The sequence below is a fragment of the Chenopodium quinoa genome, unplaced genomic scaffold (genome assembly GCF_001683475.1).
Source record: "Chenopodium quinoa cultivar QQ74 unplaced genomic scaffold, ASM168347v1, whole genome shotgun sequence".
In the NCBI taxonomy this organism is placed as follows: Eukaryota; Viridiplantae; Streptophyta; class Magnoliopsida; order Caryophyllales; family Amaranthaceae; genus Chenopodium; species Chenopodium quinoa.
In genome coordinates, this window is record NW_018742907.1 from 1,240,666 (window position 1) to 1,260,940 (window position 20,275).

Sequence of the window (20,275 nt, forward strand, 5' to 3'; positions counted from 1 at the left end):
GAGAGCAAAAGCCAGAACCAGCATCATTCTTTTAATTTCGCAATTAAAAGAATAAACGAAACCGCAACTGCCAGGTGGTGCGGGCGCGCCCCAAGGAGAAGCGGGCACTCCTCACGAAAACTGCGAAATTTCTAAAGGAAGGTAGTGAGAGGCGCGATTTAGGCGCGACCAACAGCGCGGGTGCGCCATCTCACCCTTCCAATTTTGCCAAATTCCAGAGAGGTGCGCGGTTTAGGCGCGCTCTCTGCGCGACCGTGCCTTACTTGCGCGGGCGCTCCTTCATGGTTGCGAGCGCGCAACCATCAACACTCTAAATACCTAACAGAAGATGCCCAGCTTGTGAAGAAGGAGATCAAACTGAGATTTGCCTAATGCTTTGGTAAAGATATCGGCCAATTGGGCATGTGTAGGAACATAGGAGGGAGCAATGAGACCATCTAAGATAGCATCTCGAACGAAGTAACAGTCAACCTCAATATGCTTTGTTCGTTTGTGGAAAACCGGGTTCTTTGCAATGTGCAAAGTTGACTAACTATCACAGAATAGCTTAATAGCTTTGGGATGATGAACACCTAAGCTCAAAAGAAGACCTTTCAACCACTTTAATTCACAAGTGATAGTGGCCATGGAGCGATACTTTGCTTCTGCAAAACTTTTTGAGACTGTGTTCTGCTTTTTGGTTTTCCATGAAATAGGAGAATGACTTAGAAATACCAGCCATCCTGTTAAAGATCTGCATGTCAAGGGACACGCGGCTCAGTCTGAATCACACCTTGCAGTGTTAATTCACTGTCAGATCATAACAAAATACCTTGACTAGAAGTACCTTTCAAATATCTAACAACTCGTAGAGCTGCTTTCCAATGCTCTAATCTTGGTTCTTGCATAAACCGAGACAAAATATGAACTGAATAGGCCAAACCTGGTCGTGTGACAGCTAAATATATCAACCTACCAACAAGTTTCGATATACTTCGGGATCAGAAAGAACATCACCACTAGCTAAACCAATCTTGTGGTTTTGCTCAATAGGGAAACCGATCAGCTTGGCTCCTAACATACCGGCTTCAGAAATGACATCATGAGTATACTTCCTTTGACAAAGGAACAAACCAGATGAACTACGAGCTACCTTGATGCCCAAAAAATATTTCAGAGAACCAAGATCCTTCATGTGAAAACAATCACTAAGATATGCTTTGAATGCCCTTAAAGCAACGGAATTATTCCCAGAAATAATGAGATCATCAACATAAACTAGCACATTTATTTGAACGAAACCACTAGTATATGTAAATAAAGAGTAATCAGAGTAGGATTGTAAAAAAACCGTAATCCTTCAAGGCGGATACCAATTTAGCAAACTAACATCGGGGTGCTTGTTTAAGACCGTAAAGAGATTTACGAAGCCGACTTACCTTATTAGGATAAGAAGACTCAAATCCAGGGGGAAGTTTCATGTACACTTCCTCATCAAGATTTCCATGTAAAAATGCATTGTGTACATCCATCTGATGCAACTCCCAATTTTTAGAAGCTGCTATTGCAAGAAAGGCTCGAATTATGACCATTTTAGCCACATGCACAAAAGTTTCCGTATAATCAATCCCCTCCTGCTGATGATTGCCAAACACAGCCAATCTATATTTCAATTGTTCAATGGTACCATCAGAATTATATTTAATTTGATATACCCACTGGCTCCCAAGTGCACGCTTTCCGGGAGGAAGATCTTCCATAGTCCAAGTGCCATTATCTTCTAAAGCCTCAATTTCCTTTTCATGGACTCTCTCCATCTCGCATCTTTCATGGCCTCCTTAAAAGACCAAGGTTCCTTACTAGAAGTTATAGCTGCAAAAAAATTTCGGTAATTCGTAGAAAAATTGTTACAATTTATAGTGTGCTATAGGGTAAGGAGTACCTGAGGAATGCTGTAGAGACGATATGTTAGTAGATGGAGATGGATCGTTTGTGAGAATGGAATGCGTCACATAGTCATGTAATAAAACTGACTAAACTTATTCTCGCATGCCCCAGCCTAGAAGATGATTTTCGGGCTGCACATCACATGTATCGACTATGGATTGCTACATTGCAGCAGAGTCCGCACCCCCCTTGCGGTCAGATAGCAATTGTCGCGGGCTGCTTGTGGTCTGCTCTGCCTGGTCGTCCACTGGGAGCTGGGTTTGCTGTGGACTGATTAGAGGGGAGCTGTTAAGAGGCCTGCTTATGCCCATTAGGCGCTGGAATGGCAGCAGGATGGACTACATCACCTAATCCCACACTCCTTTCAACAACTCCCTCATCCTCAATGACTTCATTACGCATAATTTCTGCTTGGTGTGGGTCATTATACTCAACATTATAGTCATCAAAATCAAGGTCCACCTCTACATTCATTGGCACAATATTCGCAGGAATTATATTCGAAGAGTCCGGATCAAGAAATGGAAACATATCCTCAAAAAACTTCACATCACGAGAGACAAAAAATTCTTTTGAATCAAGATCAAATAAATTCCACCCCTTTTTGTCAAAAGGATATACCAAGAAAATACATTTAAGACTTCTACTTGCAAATTTATCTCCTTTTAATTTTTGGTTATGAGCAATACAAAGGCATCTAAAAGTACGAATGGCATTATAAAAAGGAGGTGTGCCGAAAAAAATTTCATAAGGAGTTTTATTTTGCAACAAAGGAGAGGGGGTTCGATTTATTAAATGAACAGCAGCAAGTACACTTTTCCCCAAAAAATAAATCGGTAAATTTGCCTGAAATCTCAATGCTCTCCCCCCATTTAAAATGTGTTTGTGTTTCCTCTCAACCCGACCATTCTGTTGTGGAGTCCCAACACAAGAGGTTTAGAACAATATGCCAGTTGTAGAAAAATAATCACGCAAACAATTGAACTCAGTGCCATTGTCACTTTGAACTACTTTAATTGTTTGAGAAAACTGTCTATCAACCATTGCAACAAAAGACATAAACATACGAAACACCTCGGTTTATCAACAAGCAAATATATCCAAACGCCTCGAGAAAAATCATCCACAATTGTAAAAAAATAACGAGCACCACATGAGGAAACATGTCTATAAGAGCCCCACAAATCACAATGTATTTTTTATTTCAAAAATTCTTGATGCCTTATTCTCACTTAAAGGAAACTTGTCTCTAGGGTGTTTAGCACGAAAACAATTTCACAAGCGTTATTCAAATGACCCTTACAATTACTAACCGGAGGAAGTAATTTCACAACTCTTTCGGACAGATGACCCATTCTCTTGTGCCACAACTCCATAGTAGAAGAATATGCGACCACTGAAACATGTTGCACCGACTCTGTTCCATTGAAGTAGAACAATCCATCTCATCTAACACTCGTTCCAATCAGCTCCCTCGATTGGTCTTGTATAATACACATAGAGGAATTAAATTGGACATTGCAATGCATTTCATCAATTAATTGTGATACCGAAATTGGTGCTCTTCATTAACCGCTGAAATCTTGTGCTCAAAGAGGTTCTGGTACCTTATTCTTGGAGCTAGGCTAAAACTCGTCCACGTTTCCTATCCGAACGATCATCTCTCGTCGTCCTTCCGGCTTGCTATCTCTTTATATCTCGAATCCCTCGTGATGGTAGGACTCTCTCTTCGCTTTGGCTGCTGATTAAATTGAAGACATCCTTCCTACTTTTAGAGGTTTATCTTTCTTAACTTAAGAAAAAACGTGACTTCCAAAGGCCTCTAGGTGATCTTTTATTGGTGCTCTGCTTGAAACTACGAGAATTTCGTTTTTGAGACTAGTGCGATAAATGGGCTTTTGAGACTCCGATAAATTACAACTCAATTCCGGGACATAAAGAACATTTTTAAGAATGATTTTGGGCGACAATTGAACTGAACCCTCCTTAGTAGCCATCATTGTCTTGCCATTCGGAAGTCCAACCGGACAATATGATATGTTGTGAGTGGCAAACAACCACATATCATTCCAAGTAACATGTCTAGAAGCTCCAGTGTCTACAATCCACATTTTACTATCAAACGTGCTATTCAATTGATCATCGAGAATTTGTGCCTTGCCGAGAATTTGGCTGGGCGTTCCCATTTGGTGTCCTCTCTGCGCTTGGCTACTTCCTTTCCTTTGCCCTGTAAGATGGCAATAGTAGCCACAAGATCGACCATATACCTGTTAAACAAAGTGATAGGATGCACCATGGCAGGCTGAAAAACAGCTTGGTTTCTAATTCTCCATATATGCCAAATAGCTATTGCAAACATTGTTTTCCAACTGTCACTTAATCCTAGATTATAGCGAATCCAATCGATCCAGTTGGTATTATAGAAAGAGTGATAATTAAAGCCTTTCTCAAGCTTATTCCGTTTCAAAATTCTAGCCCACAAGACCTAGGAGTTCACACAATCCCTGAAAAGGTGAAGATGGGTTTCGCTATATATCAAGCTCACATCGAGTACAAATGGGATTGAAATCGGGAATACTAACCCCAAGCTCACATCGCTAATCCTTTATCACTCCATAAAAAAACTTGTATTTCATGCCTTAACCTCGTATTATATAATCTACTACGGAGTATTGTTTAACATTAAAAAATATATATATATATATATTTTAGATGAACTGTCCAAGTTCCCAGAATTATGCTAATAACATCGAAAATTCCCTACATATAGCAATGTAGAGTTTTATAATCTGCCTCACCAACAACCAGCACTATCATTCAAGGGACATAGCACATGAAAATATTGAAATTAATTCATAATAAGCTTCAATATAATTTTACCTGATTATCTTTAATCAAATGGCATGTTTTACGGCAAAAGTCATGCCTTTTCATGTCAGAGACACAGAGCTTTGAGAATATTGATACTTCGTGTATACTCTAATACTCATTAATCAAGGATTCAGGAGTAAGGAAACACCAACTAGCTTAATGGTTAATGTATTGCCGTGAAAGTCCTACTCAAGCTGTACACTTGTGGTTTATTACTTGATGATAGTAATTTAGAAGGTGTGCAGATAAAAATGACGAGGTAGCTTAGGGTAAGCCGAGTTACAAGTATCTTAGTTTATAGGCCTATTTACGGATTGGATATCCGATCCGAAATCACATTTCGAATCGGATATCCGAATTCTTGGATATCAGAAATTGATATCCATCCAAATTCGATCCGGAAATTTCGGATATCCGACATTCGAATATCCAAAATTTTCAGATCGGATGTTTCGGATATCCATTATCCAATATTAAGTAAAATTGATTATGATTACTTTCTAAATTTCACTAATTTTACCGTTTTTTTTTATCGCTAAGTTGTACAACATATTTTAACAAAATAGTAGTCTTTTTGCAATAAATATTATCATCAAATATATTAAGAATAGTATAATAAGTTAATAATACAGGTTCAGTTTTATATGAACAATTTAAATTTTTTTATATATATTTCACTATTTCATCCTTTATATTTCGGATATTTTGAAAATCAATATCTAAATCTGCATCTGATATCTACTTTTTCGGATTGGATATCCGATCCAAAATGAAAACTCAGATTGAATATTCAAAACTTCAAATCGGTTGCAGATCGAATTATCGTATTTTCGGATTCTCGCATAGTTTTATACAAGCCTACTGGTTTAACCATTGGAGTTTACCTTAAGACCCCAACAAAGTAGTATATACACAAATCGAATCATCATATATTCATCATATAGCTAGTCATGATCCACTACACGTTAAACTATACAAATTGTAGACTTGTTAGAATCTAATCAAAATTCCAATGTGTTCAGATTTGTGCGTGACATCAATGATATCGTAAGACAGATTAGCAATTTATAATTTTTTTTTTATTTTTTTTTTTAAAAAAACTTGGAATCTATTATAAACTATCTATTAACTAATACTAAAACAAAACGTTGCTGACATCATGTGTTCTTCAAATTATACACATGTCACTCTAACATAAATTTTTTTCCCGCAAATTTACTATGATGATGTCATTAGTTTTTTTTTTTTAATTTTTTTTTTATTTTACTTTTACCTTTTTTTGTTTATCTAATAAACCTTTCATATGCTTTATCCTTTGTCTATACTGATTCTTTTTTTTATTAGTATGTTAATATTTTAATGTTCAAAAGTGTTCAGTGTGAATTTTTTATTTTTTATTTTTATTTTTTTGTATATTTTACAAGTAATATGCTATACTAGAAATTACTTATCATGTATACAAAAAATTAACAAAGTAGAAAACTTTCTTTCTCCGTATTATAAACAAATCTCATAATATGTTTGTTTAAAACCGTGCAAAAAAAAAAAAAAAAAAAAAAACATAATATTAAATCAAACGTTTATAACACCTTTAGACGCATAATTTGTCACACACTACATTGATACTTTGATACTTCATACTCCCTCCGCTTTTAAATACTATACTCCCTCCGCTTTTAAATACTTGATCCATTTCTACATATGCGGAATTTTATAAAAAATTGGAGAAAGTAATAAAATATGGAGATAGTGGAGGTAGGTAGAAGAATAAAAAATTGTAAAACGCAAAAGTAGTTAAGAGAATTGGAGGAGAGAATATGAAATTAATAAAGGATCTTGCTAACGAGTGCCCCGGAGCGTTAGATAAGGAATAATTATATTGGTTGAAATAATATTAAGTTAGGAATGCATGACAAAATCACGCGTCATTCGGTGTAATTAATGTTAGTTTTACTCTAATATTTCTACTTCTAATTCTCTTCTCTAATGCCCGGGGGGCACTCATTAGCTTTTGCCATTGATAAAATATGATTTATATTGGGTCCATTAGTTGAGAGAAATGAATTAAATATTGTAAAAACTTTTCAAATAAGGAAATAGAACAAGTATTTAAAAAGGCTGAAAATGAAAAGTGGAGCAAGTATTTAAAAACGGAGGGAGTATTATTTTAATGCACTTAATGTTTATATATTTTTCTGCCACATATTGTATTTTTCATAATTTAGGGGGAAAAAGTTATATTTACACAAGACTACTCCTCTTCTTGAATTCTTGATGAATTTCGATTTGTACTCCTTCTACCCCATATTATAGTTCCTGTTTTCCTATTTTGGAGATCCAAAATGTTGTTCCTATTTTTATTTTTTTGATGATATGTAATGACCATTATACCCTCATTTTTTTAACTTTATTTATTAGACTTTCTAAATTACCCTTGAATTTTTCACATGCTTTGTACCTTTTTCCACTTTCTCTCTCTAATTTTTGTTTATAATTGTACTTTTCACCTTTTTTTTTCATATAGTTCATTCACTTTCTCCTATCTAACTTTGTCTATAATTATACTTTTCACCTTTTTTTTATATATTTCATTTACTTTCTCCTTTCATTTCTTCAACACCGTGAAAAAATAGAAACAAGAACTATTTATTAGGGTGGAGGGAGTATTTATCATTAACCTTGAAAGTAAAGGCCCCAAATTTGAATTTTATTAATGAATCTCTTTAATCAAGTAAAACAAAAGTTGACTTTTTTTATATTAAACTAGTGCCACCTAAGCCTAAGTAGACTTTCTATGTAATAGAACGATCTTCAAATTTTGAATGACCAGTGGCCAAGTGCCAAACGACAAACTCCAAATGTCAAATATTTAACCCGCCATTTATAATTTCCATTTATGTCATCATAATCAGGCATTAAATTTACAAACTTCAAGTATTTGACACGTAACCCGAATTCAAACAATTATTTTTTGCATCCTTTTTTCTCCCGTTTTTCCGACTTTTCGTTAATCGTTACAATACCAATTTACACCAAACCAAAATCATCAAAATTACATTATTATATCATTTTACAATATTTGATCTGAAATTTAGGTTACTTCAATTTTCGATCCAGAATTTTTGTATGCAACGATCAGATTTAAAGATCCAAAATTTTCCATTTTGATTGATTAAATTGATAAATTGGGTTATTTTATTTTTAAACAATTCTTCTGGATTTTCTGGGTTAATTGAATTATGCGCGGGGAGGCATCCTCGGAGCAAGAACAGGACGATTCCGACGCTGATTTTGTTGAGAAAGATCCAACTAATCGTTACGGTAGGGTAAGTATAAATTTCTTAAATCGAATTTCATAAATTTTGCTATTTTGATTAATTATATGCCTAGCTTATAACTTTTGGAAATTAATCATAATTTTGATCATTTTTGTTTGAATTTAGTTTATATGTAATACCTTGGTTTGTTAAATAATTTGATTTTGGATGTTTGTTATAGTGGGTTTTTGCCAATATTGTTTATTCACATGTATTTTGCAGTATAAGGAAATTCTTGGAAGAGGGGCTTCTAAGAAAGTGTATCCTTTTTAGTTATCAATTCTTAATTTACACTGTTTTCATTTTGTTATTATGCTAATTAGTTTATAATTGATGATATGAAAGTAGGCTAATCCTTAATTTAAGAAAAAACTAGATATAGAGGATTTGATGAAATAGAAGGTTTAGAAATAGCTTGGAATCAAGTTAAGGTTTCGGAACTATTGCGAAATTCTGAGGATTTGGAACGGCTCTATTCTGAGGTTCATCTCCTTAAAACCTTGAAGCATAAGAACATTATTAAGTTCTATAATTCTTGGGTTGACACAAAGAATGAGCATATCAACTTCATTACTGAGATTTTCACATCAGGCACCCTTCGCCAGTATGTTTCTAATCGCGTCTCTACTTGTTATTTGGATATTTTGTTCGCCTTATTGAGACATTTGCTTCAATTCCATGGTAGATATCGACAGAAGCATAAGCGTGTTGACTTGAGGGCATTGAAGAAATGGTCTATACAAATTTTAGAAGGGCTTCAGTACCTTCACAGTCATGATCCTCCTATTATACATAGGGATCTTAAGTGTGATAACATATTTGTGAATGGCAATAGCGGAGAACTAAAAATTGGTGATCTTGGATTGGCCGCAATTCTTCACCATGCCAATGGAGCACATAGTGTCATAGGTGAGGATAAATTTCCTTTTATTGGAATTTTAAATTTAAGTCCTCCCTTATTTCTTATCATTACTTGAATGTTGGTAGAGCTCTTGTGGTAATTCTTGTTCTTACCTCAGGTACTCCGGAATTTATGGCACCAGAGCTTTATGAAGAGGATTACAATGAACTTGTTGATATCTATGCCTTTGGCATGTGTTTGCTAGAATTAGTGACTTTTGAGTACCCTTATACTGAATGTGCCAATGCTGCTCAAATATACAAGAAAGTGACATCGGTAAGGCATTGAAAAGCTTCCTTAAACTCCCAATTCTTCGGTTATTTGTCTTGCTTATGTACAGAGTATCTCTTTTGTTTCAGTCCTTGCATTATCTTTATTCTAGTATGGTTTAGTTACCTGTGATCATTGGAGAATGTTGATACTGTCCGTAGTTTTACTTATGAGAGTTGATGATGACACTTTATGGGACGGGATCCTTTCTCTAAGGATAAAAGGCTTATTGTATCATCTGTTGTAAGATGGTGGCATGGTGCATTAAGCTACCCAATAATTGTAGTCAATTAATTTATATCAGTGAAGGAAAGGAAACAATTCCTGATGGTTGATACTGTGTAACTATTTATTGGATTTATTTGCAGCATTTTTGGTAGAAAGTAGTAAATTGTTTATTGTAATGTACTTCGTTGTTTTTCCTCGTGAATTTCCGTTACCACTCAATAGCCTTTCAGATATAGAGTAGTACTCCATAGTGAATTTTTTTGAAGATCAATTGCCCGTTTGGTTGTGTTAGGAATCAATTTCCCATTGCTTCATTAGACTTTAGTTGACAATATGATTTATGTACTTTTAAGGAATTGATTTCCCTGTTTTGTTTGATTCACTTGGTCAACTTCCCATATAAATGGCCTTTAGTGGGTTTAGTGGGTTTTATTAACATACGAGTAATCTCTCTCTTTTTTAAAAATAAATAAATAGCAATACGTCACTATATTAACATCACTTTCACACAATGCTCTTCATTTGCATTCTTTAATTGATGTGAAATTTTGAATGAAGTTAAAGTTGGACCTTTTAGTGGGTTTTATGCCTTGAAAAAAAATACAAAGTATAATTTATTTATCTATTTTTACATTGTGCACTATGCATTTCTCTGGATACATATAGATAGCCTTCATGGTGTTTTTTTCCTTTGCTAGGGAATCAAGCCTGCATCCTTGGCGAAAGTGAAAAATCTTGATGTCAAAGAATTTATTGAGAAATGTTTAGCTGATGTGAGCGTGAGATTATCCGCCAAAGACCTCCTAAATGACCCTTTTTTGTTAGACATTAGTCCTGAGACCACTGCACATTCATCACATGTTAATATTCTGCATTTAGATTCAGGTTCAGGTATGTTATTTTGACAAGTAGGAGCATTAGAAAACCTTTACTCGTATTTCATTTATTCTGATTATATTTAGATATTATTACAGAGTCTTCTCACACTAACGAGTCTGATATTGATAAAAGAATTTTGTTGGACAATCCTAATCCCGGGCCAAGTAGAGACCTTACACTACAGGGAGAACGAAAAGATGTCAACACAATATTTATAAAATTGCGTATAGCTGATTCCACAGGTATTTTTTTTTCCTTTTCCTATGTTCTTCGATTGTGCATTTAGTGGTATATTTTTAACACTTCATGTGATTTTAGTTGTTTCTTTTTCTTTTTTTTTAATTTTATTTATTTATTTATTTTTATTTATTATTATTATTTTATAATGAAGCATGTATTATAGATTATTGAAGTACTTTGAAATGGTACAGATAAATGTCGCAATATTCATTTTCCATTTGACATTGAAGCTGACACGTCAATTGCGGTTGCTAGTGAAATGGTTCATGAACTGGACCTAACAGATCAAGATATTACAACCATTGCTGACATGATTGACTCTGAAGTTCGGGCTCTAATTCCGGATTGGTCACCTAAGGATTCATCTGCTGGTGATTCGTTTGATAGCCCTAAAACCGACCCTAATAAGGAAGATTCATCTCCACATAAAGTCTATGAAAATAAGGATGATACTTCTCCATCGTCAAATGTGTCACCCTTTTCTACTAGCAATGTTTTTCCAGACCAACTACCTTCTGGTCGTAAGTTTTGGTCTGACTCTCCGAAAGACTCTCCAAAAATTGGTGGTGAGATGTCACCAATTGAACGCAGCCCTAATAGCCCATGTGAAGATATTGAGGAGGTGTTCCAAAGTGAAAGTTCACGAATTATTGGGAATACTAGTTGGCAAGAATTTGAGGGCAATAAGGTTGCTCATGAGCATGAAGGACCAACCAGAGAGATCTTGATGAAGAATATTGATGAGGCATATATTGGATCAGTGTCAAAGCACGAACATGAATGTGGTGGGCTACCACCAAAAAGTCCTACAAGTTTTCATTTAGGAAGTGATTATGACACTATGTTTCAAGGGAAAAAATCGCTTGAATCACCAAGAGCAGATAAATTAAGTAGTCAAGAAGATTGTTATAGCGAGAAAGATGATATTACTATTCCACATACCCAAAATAGAGAAGGTAACAACAAAGATGTTGGTAAATCAGATTATGTGGAAAACTATGATGGCAAGTCCTACAATGAATCAGATTTGAAGGCTGTTGCTGATACACTTGATCAGTTGCTTGCTCAGCACCAAAAACAACTAGATGATATGAAGTTGAAGCATAAGTTGGCTATCTCTCATGTTTTAAAAGGTATTCCACTTCAATTGCATTCAAAAGTGTTAAGCATGTGCAACACGAAGATGATATCTCATATGCCTAATGTTAGTGACTATTATGGTGTTGGTGATAGTATTCAAGTACCAGTTAAAAGAATATTTACACGTTCGTTAAGTACCATTGATCTTTCGACTACAAGAACAAATATTAAGCAGGAATCCACATCTGGAATTGCTGTTATTTTATAGAATGATTTAGAAAAACCGTAAATTTGTACCGATTTAAACGTCGGTCGAATATTATGTGGTATTATATTCAACATCATTGATTTTGTTACTATAGATCCGTAGGTGTAAATTTCTCTAGATATATTATCATTTATGTTTTCTTATTCAAATATGCCTTACATGTATACGATGATGTATACCATACTAAAAACATATATAAGCAACAATTTTGTCCTGATTTTGACGGAGTGAATACTTTGGTTACTTTGTTTGATTTTATTGTATATATGTAATTGTTGTGCATTTCTCTATTTATATTCAAAGTACAACCTATTTTGTTTTAATATTTCAGGCACAAGATTAATTTTTTAAAGTTGAATACATAAACTAATCATTTGCTGTCTCGTTAATAATCACATTAATCGATTGATGGTGAATTAATAATGTGATAACAAAATATGGAATAAATGGTTAAGAGTATACTACTTATTAATAATGTTAATAGAGGATACAGGAATAGGATTGAATTAAGAGAATCTTGATTTGAAAGTAAAACTTAAAAATCATTACTACAGAGTATTTCTTAATAAGTAGTACTCGTAATTAATAATTTAATATGTTAGAAAATCATATTTGTAGAAGAAGAGGTGATTTGGGTGGATACGCGGCATAAAAGAGGACTAGATTTTGCTTCTTCCTCCACCATAAATAAGTTGTATAATACTTCAAGTCAGTATCAAGTTATCAACCAATAACTTGTCTTATTGTCCTTTCTTTTTCATGATAAGCCTTCTTTTGAAGTTGTTGCTTGTTTTGGCTTGTTTTCCAGCAATTACCCCTATCTGCCTCTTTTTAAAGGTTAAAATGCAAAGATTTGATAGACACACTTGTTATTTGTTAATATCTCTAATTATTAAATATACACTGAGATCAATCTAAAAAATCTTATTAATTAACAATTTTTTATTTTTTTTTAAGGATAAATTAACAATTTTTTTTTACTTCGTATATGTTTATGTTCAAGAAAGTTCATTTAATTAAGTGTAATATAAATTAGATAAGTCTAATTTCAGAGAAATTGAAACAATTAAACAATTAAATTGTTAAACACTATCTAAGTTTGATTAAATATTAAAATAAGCTCTAATACGGAGTAGTAACTTGAACTAATATATTTCATGTTTTCCCATTTGAATTGAGTTGTTGCTCTCCTTTAAGAAAATTTTACATTAGCTACTTATAATTCAAGTAGCCTAGTTTCGTAGTAGTCTTTTAGACGATGAGAATAAGCGCTAATGCATAACATAAGTTATAGAAGCTACTCCCTTCGTTTCTAAATAATTGACACAGTCAAACTTTATCGACATGCCAACGCACGAGTTTAATCTTGGATATATATATGATTAAACATTAATGTTATGAATATTTATATTCATATCTTTAACAATATATATGGTGATAAAATTTGTGTTTATATATTACTTAAAAAATAATGGTCAAAATTAGCATATAAATAGTGAATAAAAGTCAAATATGTGAATTACACAACCCCCGGATTAACAACCTTAACTAGGGTAGAGTACCAGAAGGCAAAAGCCCATATCCACAACACTCACAAAGAGATAGAATCACACACAACAAATAATTGAGAGGCCCTCCTTTGTTTTCAGTTCTACCCCCAAAATCTCCTCTTTTCCTCAAGATAACACAAATTCCAGCTTCACTACTTCACTCTCCTCCATTCTTCTTCTTCCCCTCTCAAAAATCCCCTTCATTTTCTCTCTCCTCTATCCTCTCAAAATTTCCATGGCGTTATCAGCTACTTCCCCTGCTCGAGCCGCCATTGCTTTAGCTTACCAACCTCCCCACAATCAACAATCTCTTTCTCATCTCCCAAATCTCACTTTCCACCCTAAATCCCAAACCCCTTCTAAATTAATCCTTTCCTCCTCTTTCACCCCTTCTTTCACCGCCTCTTCTTCCACCACCACCACATCCACCGCCGCCGCACCCTCCGCCACTCGCCGCCGCACCTTCACCGTCCGCGCGGCGAGAGGGAAATTCGAAAGGAACAAGCCCCATGTGAATATCGGCACTATTGGTCATGTCGACCATGGTAAGACCACTCTTACTGCCGCCCTTACTATGGCGCTTGCGTCTATGGGCAACTCTGCCCCGAAGAAATACGATGAAATTGATGCTGCCCCTGAAGAGCGTGCTCGTGGGATTACGATTAACACGGCTACTGTTGAATATGAAACCGAAAACCGGCACTACGCTCATGTCGATTGTCCAGGACACGCTGATTATGTCAAGAACATGATTACTGGTGCTGCTCAGATGGATGGTGCTATACTTGTTGTGTCAGGTGCTGATGGGCCTATGCCGCAGACTAAGGAGCATATTTTGTTGGCGAAGCAGGTGGGTGTGCCTAATATGGTTGTATTTTTGAATAAGCAAGATCAAGTTGATGATGAAGAGCTGTTGCAATTGGTGGAGCTTGAGGTGAGAGAACTGTTGTCTAATTATGATTTTCCTGGTGATGAAATTCCTATTATTTCTGGGTCTGCTTTGTTAGCTTTAGAGGAATTGGTGAAGAACCCTAGTCTTAAGAGGGGGGATAATACATGGGTAGATAAAATTTACCAACTTATGGATGCTGTTGATGAGTACATTCCTATTCCAACTAGGCAGACTGATTTACCTTTCTTGATGGCTATTGAGGATGTGTTTTCGATCACTGGTCGTGGGACCGTGGCCACCGGGAGGGTTGAGAGGGGGACTGTTAAGGTTGGGGAGACTGTGGATATTGTGGGAATGGTGGATACTAGGAATACTACTGTTACTGGGGTTGAGATGTTTCAGAAAATTTTGGATGAGGCTATGGCTGGTGATAATGTTGGGTTGTTGTTGAGAGGTATTCAGAAGATTGATATTCAGAGGGGTATGGTGCTTGCTAAGCCTGGGACTATTACCCCTCACACTAAGTTTTCGGCCATTGTTTATGTGTTGAAGAAGGAAGAAGGCGGTAGGCATTCGCCTTTCTTTGTCAATTACAGGCCTCAGTTCTACATGAGGACTACTGATGTCACCGGGAAGGTGTCAAAGATTATGAATGACAAGGATGAGGAGTCGAAGATGGTTATGCCTGGTGACCGAGTTAAGATGGAGGTCGAGCTTATTCACCCTGTTGCTTGTGAGGAGGGTATGAGGTTTGCTATTAGGGAAGGTGGAAAGACTGTTGGTGCTGGTGTTATCCAGACTATCATTGAGTAGTTTGGTAATGGTAGTAGTAGTGTGTGTCTTTGTATGTTTTCCTGCGGGGAAGAGGTAGGAGGGGTTCCCTCATTTGGTTAGGCGCTTCAGGAATGTAATGAGATTGGGCCTAAGCTGTATAATTTCCGTCTTTTTACATGTTTTTTTTGGGAGTAGGGTTGAACATTTGAGATATTCTCATAATTGTGCAATTTAATTTACACCTTTTACAGAATAACCTTGCTGATTTCAGTCTTCTGTAGTGTTTATTCAATTTTCCAATATGAATTTGTGCTTGTAATGGTTGCATCACTTCAAGTTGCATTCTTGGAATGTTTTTTTTTTTTTTTAATCTGCAATCGATCTTATGCTGGTGATTGTATTCTATTTGACTATAAAGATTGTTATTCATATTCATGCCGGCAAAGGGGTACATGTTTTTGCTTCAGCAATATACTTTCTTTCTGACAGCTTGCATTGAACAATAACTGTGTGTGAATGTGCGTTACTGAGCACTGTGAGCAGTAGCTGAAAAAGGTTATATGTGTCTGCAAGTAGTTAGAATTTGCATCAATGATAAATGCCTTGGTTTAGCATTGTCAATTTGTCATGACTCTTGAGGTTTAGAGTGCGATTACAATTCTTGCAATGACGGACCTTGGTGTCTTTCATCACGAAGAATCGAACTATGTTGCAGGCTTGCAGCCAACTTGCAAAATCATACTTGGGAATATTGGGACCTTTGAGTATTGTGAAATTCACCTTTTTTTTTTTGGTTGCAAAACCAGACAGTGCTCGAATGTAGCTCAAAGCTGCACTATTTTTGACCAAGTTTAGTTGTGAATGTTAATTCATGTTGCACTTGCAAAAATAAATATTATCTGAAAGTAGATCTATAGCTGCACACATATATAAGTATCTATATATTCCCCTCGTGAGGAGGGTTTTAATGTCTGCCCTTTATATAGAAAAAAAATCCTGAGTGTAGAATTCTGTTTTGTGTAGTGCTTTGTTTGACCGATGCATCAGTTTAGTAAAATTAGCAAGTTTTGAGTTTTTGACTATTGAGTTCTCATATATTTGAGAAACTTGGCATGACATGGTTGTTGATGTCTTTTGTGGAGTATCTACATGATAGATCATTTAATCATATCGTACATTTTTAGTACCCTTTAATTTCAGTAAAGCTGATTCTCTGTCACTTTTGTTGCCACAAGCGATTGCCTAAGCCATTGCTAGCTGTCCACTGCTATGTATTAACATATTTCCTGCTATGTTAAGTGTTGTAAAGCAGTTTAATGAGCGCTTTGCAGCATCATGTAAACCTTCAATGCTGGTGTTGATGAATGCTTGTTTTACACTGCATATCTGGTCCTGTTTGTGCTGTTGGCTATCTTACAGTTACTGGGTGACTTTTCTTTCTGGATGTAAGAAACATAAAGGTTTCTGCTAGCTATTTAGAAAGGATTGGCTGGATTTCTAGCTTTGACAATCCTAACCAAGTTGTTGGTAGAATGCGTATATCGCTTTCCTTTGCCATTGCAGTATTGCTGAAATCTACAGCGGATAGCTATGTTTCACCATTCCTTGTTTCAGTTTGCGTGTTCATAAGCATCCCTACAAAACCTAAATAGACATCTTGGCGTTTCTTCCCATTTGCAGCCACTCACACTGGACATGATCCACACCCTCCAACCTAGTAAAGCCTCGTTGTAAATAAGTTTCTAATATCCAGCATTTTAAGATTTTAACCCAAATACAACCCCCTAGTTCTTCCAGCTGATTGGTCTGCATTAAAACTTCATGATGATGTAGTTGATCGCTTTTCCAACCTTATTTGAGATTTTGAAAATTGCATAGACAATTTTAATTTCCATAACAAAGCCTTTGAATAATAGCATCAAATAAGAGTGTCTTGGTATTGTACTTATAACACTTAATAAAGTCGTTTAATCAGACGTCCATTCATAAAACAGCTAGTGGATCCTCTTCTCCAGTGTGTGTAGTTGCGTTGCCTTTGTTCAAGTCTGCACACCATTAACATCTACAGCTCTGAAACTCGAAAAACAGGCTAAGCCAGAACAATAATAATTTAATTTCTCTTCCTCAAATACCCCTTTAATCATTCCATTTTTCTATGAGCTCTATTTTTTTTGAATAAATATTTGATGTATTATTTGTTTTGGGATTTTTTTAAAATTTTGATATGAAAAATGAACCAATTTGAAGAATTTTATATGTTCAAATCGTGTGATGCACGAGACTAATCTATTTACTCTATTATTTGCTTTTATTTGAATATATGAACATAATCCTATCTAATAAACTTTTAAGGAAAAAATCTTCAGTGATATGGAATTCTTTATAAGAAAATTATTGATAATGGTACAAAATCATAGGATTAATATAAAACAAATTTTTAACATGGTGGAATGGTTCAATTTTTTTATTTTTCATGTTTTCTCTTTTCCTACCCTTTCACTTTGTTTCAATTTTCTTAGGCGCATCCTAGCTTATAACTATTAATGTTATGCGTTCTTAAATTATTTTGGAACTTATTTTGTTGTTGTTGTTGTTGAAGTGACCCGTCTTTTTTTTCGTCTTACTAAAGATTCAACTCCGTAAATAAGACGAATATAAACAAAAGAGAGTATGATTTATCACATGATATATTGTGAAACAACCCTCTAAACGTTTTTAATTAAGTTATGCTGATATCAACTATCTTAATCACAAAAATCACGTTGGATGATACTCGTGATCTCCATTTGAAAATAAACAACCAACCAACCAATGTTGTGCTATATATAACCTACACATTTCACATAGCAAATGCCTAGCCCTTTCCAAAGCCTTCCAACCCCTAAAAGAACAACCAAACACCAATAATATGTCTGCCAAATCCTTAATTCCGGTTCATTTTGCAATTCTTTGCATCTTCTCCTTCCAAGCTTTGATATTCATCAAAGCAGATGACGGACATATAGCGCGAGTATGCTCCAAAACAATAGACCCAAAAGCTTGCACTGATTGTCTAAGATCAGGCTCAAGTAGCGAAAATGCAACTGATGTTGTTTTTATAGAAAATTCCATGTTATGTGCTACAAATGCCATCGACTTGTTATTCCAAGACACATTTAGGTATCAAGGTAATACTACTGATTCGACGATTAAACAAACCCTTAACGACTGCTTGGATCAATTTGAGATTGCTAAAGGCAAGGTTGATCATATTTCAGATGTAGTGAAAGGCAAGGATTTTAGTCTTGCTCGAAATCTTTGTAATGGGGTAGTAGATCAAATAGGTAGTTACACTAAACTCTTTCAATCAAAGGGAATTTCAGTGCCCGTCATTGTGTCAATGACATACGCACTGTCACTACCGATTGGTTTATTGTTGTTGACATTTTGGAGAATTTTATGTACTTGAACAATTAAGATCAATAATTAAAATATTATGATCGTTATTTTGTTATACTGCAGTCTCAAATATCAACTCTTTCAGTTAATTAATGTGTTTACATACGCTATATTTCTTCGGGCACTAATATGAGTAAATAAATTTCATGTTACATCCGTTAGACCGTGACAATAATTCCATGTACCTTTCTTAATGTACACGATGAAATCTATTCAGTCTCTCTAGTTAACTATTCTCGTAAGATTCAATATACAATACGGAGTACAATTCGTGGTACTTGTCGATTGACATACACAAAGTTGGCCACTTGGGCAAAGCGGGCAAGTACGTCACCTAAACAAGTACGAGTAATCCAATAAGTATACATTTTCTTGAGAAAGTTTCTCTTTTTAATGGACAAGTGTAACCCATAGTTCATTTCACCCAATATCAAACTTCTATCCTTGTAATTTTGTATTTGTACTCCATATGATCCTCTCATTAGACATTGTTCCTGAATTGAGCTGGACTGAATTAAACTAAAATAGAAAAATACGTTTTTCAAACATATTTTGTCTATTTCATTCTTGTTTAATTGCATTAGTTGGGCTTTTACACTATCTATGGACTATTATTTGACCGTCTTTTGTTATTTGTATGTGATGGAAATATATTGATGCGTGTAATACTATTAAACTCTTCTTAATTCTCTATAAAGTTTCAAATAATTATTGGATCTTGCTAACGAACGCCCCCGGGGCGTTAGATAATCCTTTATGGGGTCATTTGGTTCACTAAGCTGGAATGGATTGGTATGGATTCTCATACTTGGGTGGTATGGATTCTATATCCCATACTAATCTAAACTTGTTTGGTTTAACCATGGAATGGATTCTCATACTTGAGTGATAGTATGGATTATTTAGGGAGTAGGTGGGTATGAGATTTCAATGGAATGGGGTGGAGTTAGAATCCCCCAGGTATGAGATTTCATACTTAAATAGTTAAACCAAACAAATAAAACCATGGTTTAGAATCCATTCCAAGAAGTTCAACCAAACAACCCCTTAAATAGAGCTAATGGTTGAAGTCCACGATCGATTTATATACTCTATCACGCCCCCTCACCATGAGAGCTCATTGGGCTTGAAGTGTGGATATAGCATGGGGCCCACCATACCCAACGCTTAATATTCCACTTTGAAAGGGCCCCACCATACCCAACGTTTAATATTCCACTTTGAAAGGAGGGGTGGATGAGATTTGAACCCGTGACCTTTGTGTCACGCTGGCTCTTGATACCATGTTAAAGGAACAACTCAACCAAAAGCTTAAGATAGTATGTAAGGTAGGATAAATCTCCTTGACTATGCATTCATTATTCACATAATATATATGACCTAGGAATACTAGGTTTTCCCAAAATGTAGAAGGCTAACTATGTACACATAATATTTACAAAATATTGTGTCTAATAGGAATTAATGTTTATTTCAAGTTAATATTTCTACTTTTAGTTAGCTTATTTCAATGTCATGCCACGAGGCGTTTGTTAGCTTTTGCCTAATTAATTTTCTTATAAATCGGTAAAAATAACAAAAAAAATTGAGTACAATTTATCAAAGGAAGGATAATATAAATTTAAAAATCCCATCAAAAAA

The 20,275-nt window shown here is 35.1% G+C and overlaps 1 protein-coding gene and 1 pseudogene across 1 annotated transcript; both read left to right on the top strand.

Annotated features, from left to right (window-relative positions):
* Nucleotides 1-7,678: 7,678 nt before the first annotated feature.
* On the top strand, nucleotides 7,679-12,223 carry LOC110727566 (annotated as a pseudogene).
* A 1,373-nt stretch (nucleotides 12,224-13,596) lies between these two features.
* Nucleotides 13,597-15,526, top strand: LOC110727568 (elongation factor TuA, chloroplastic-like). Its single transcript, XM_021907134.1, has one exon. It carries the CDS (start codon nucleotides 13,766-13,768, stop codon nucleotides 15,233-15,235), a length of 1,470 nt encoding a protein of 489 aa, XP_021762826.1. The 5' UTR covers nucleotides 13,597-13,765; the 3' UTR covers nucleotides 15,236-15,526.
* The last annotated feature ends 4,749 nt before the right edge of the window (nucleotides 15,527-20,275 follow it).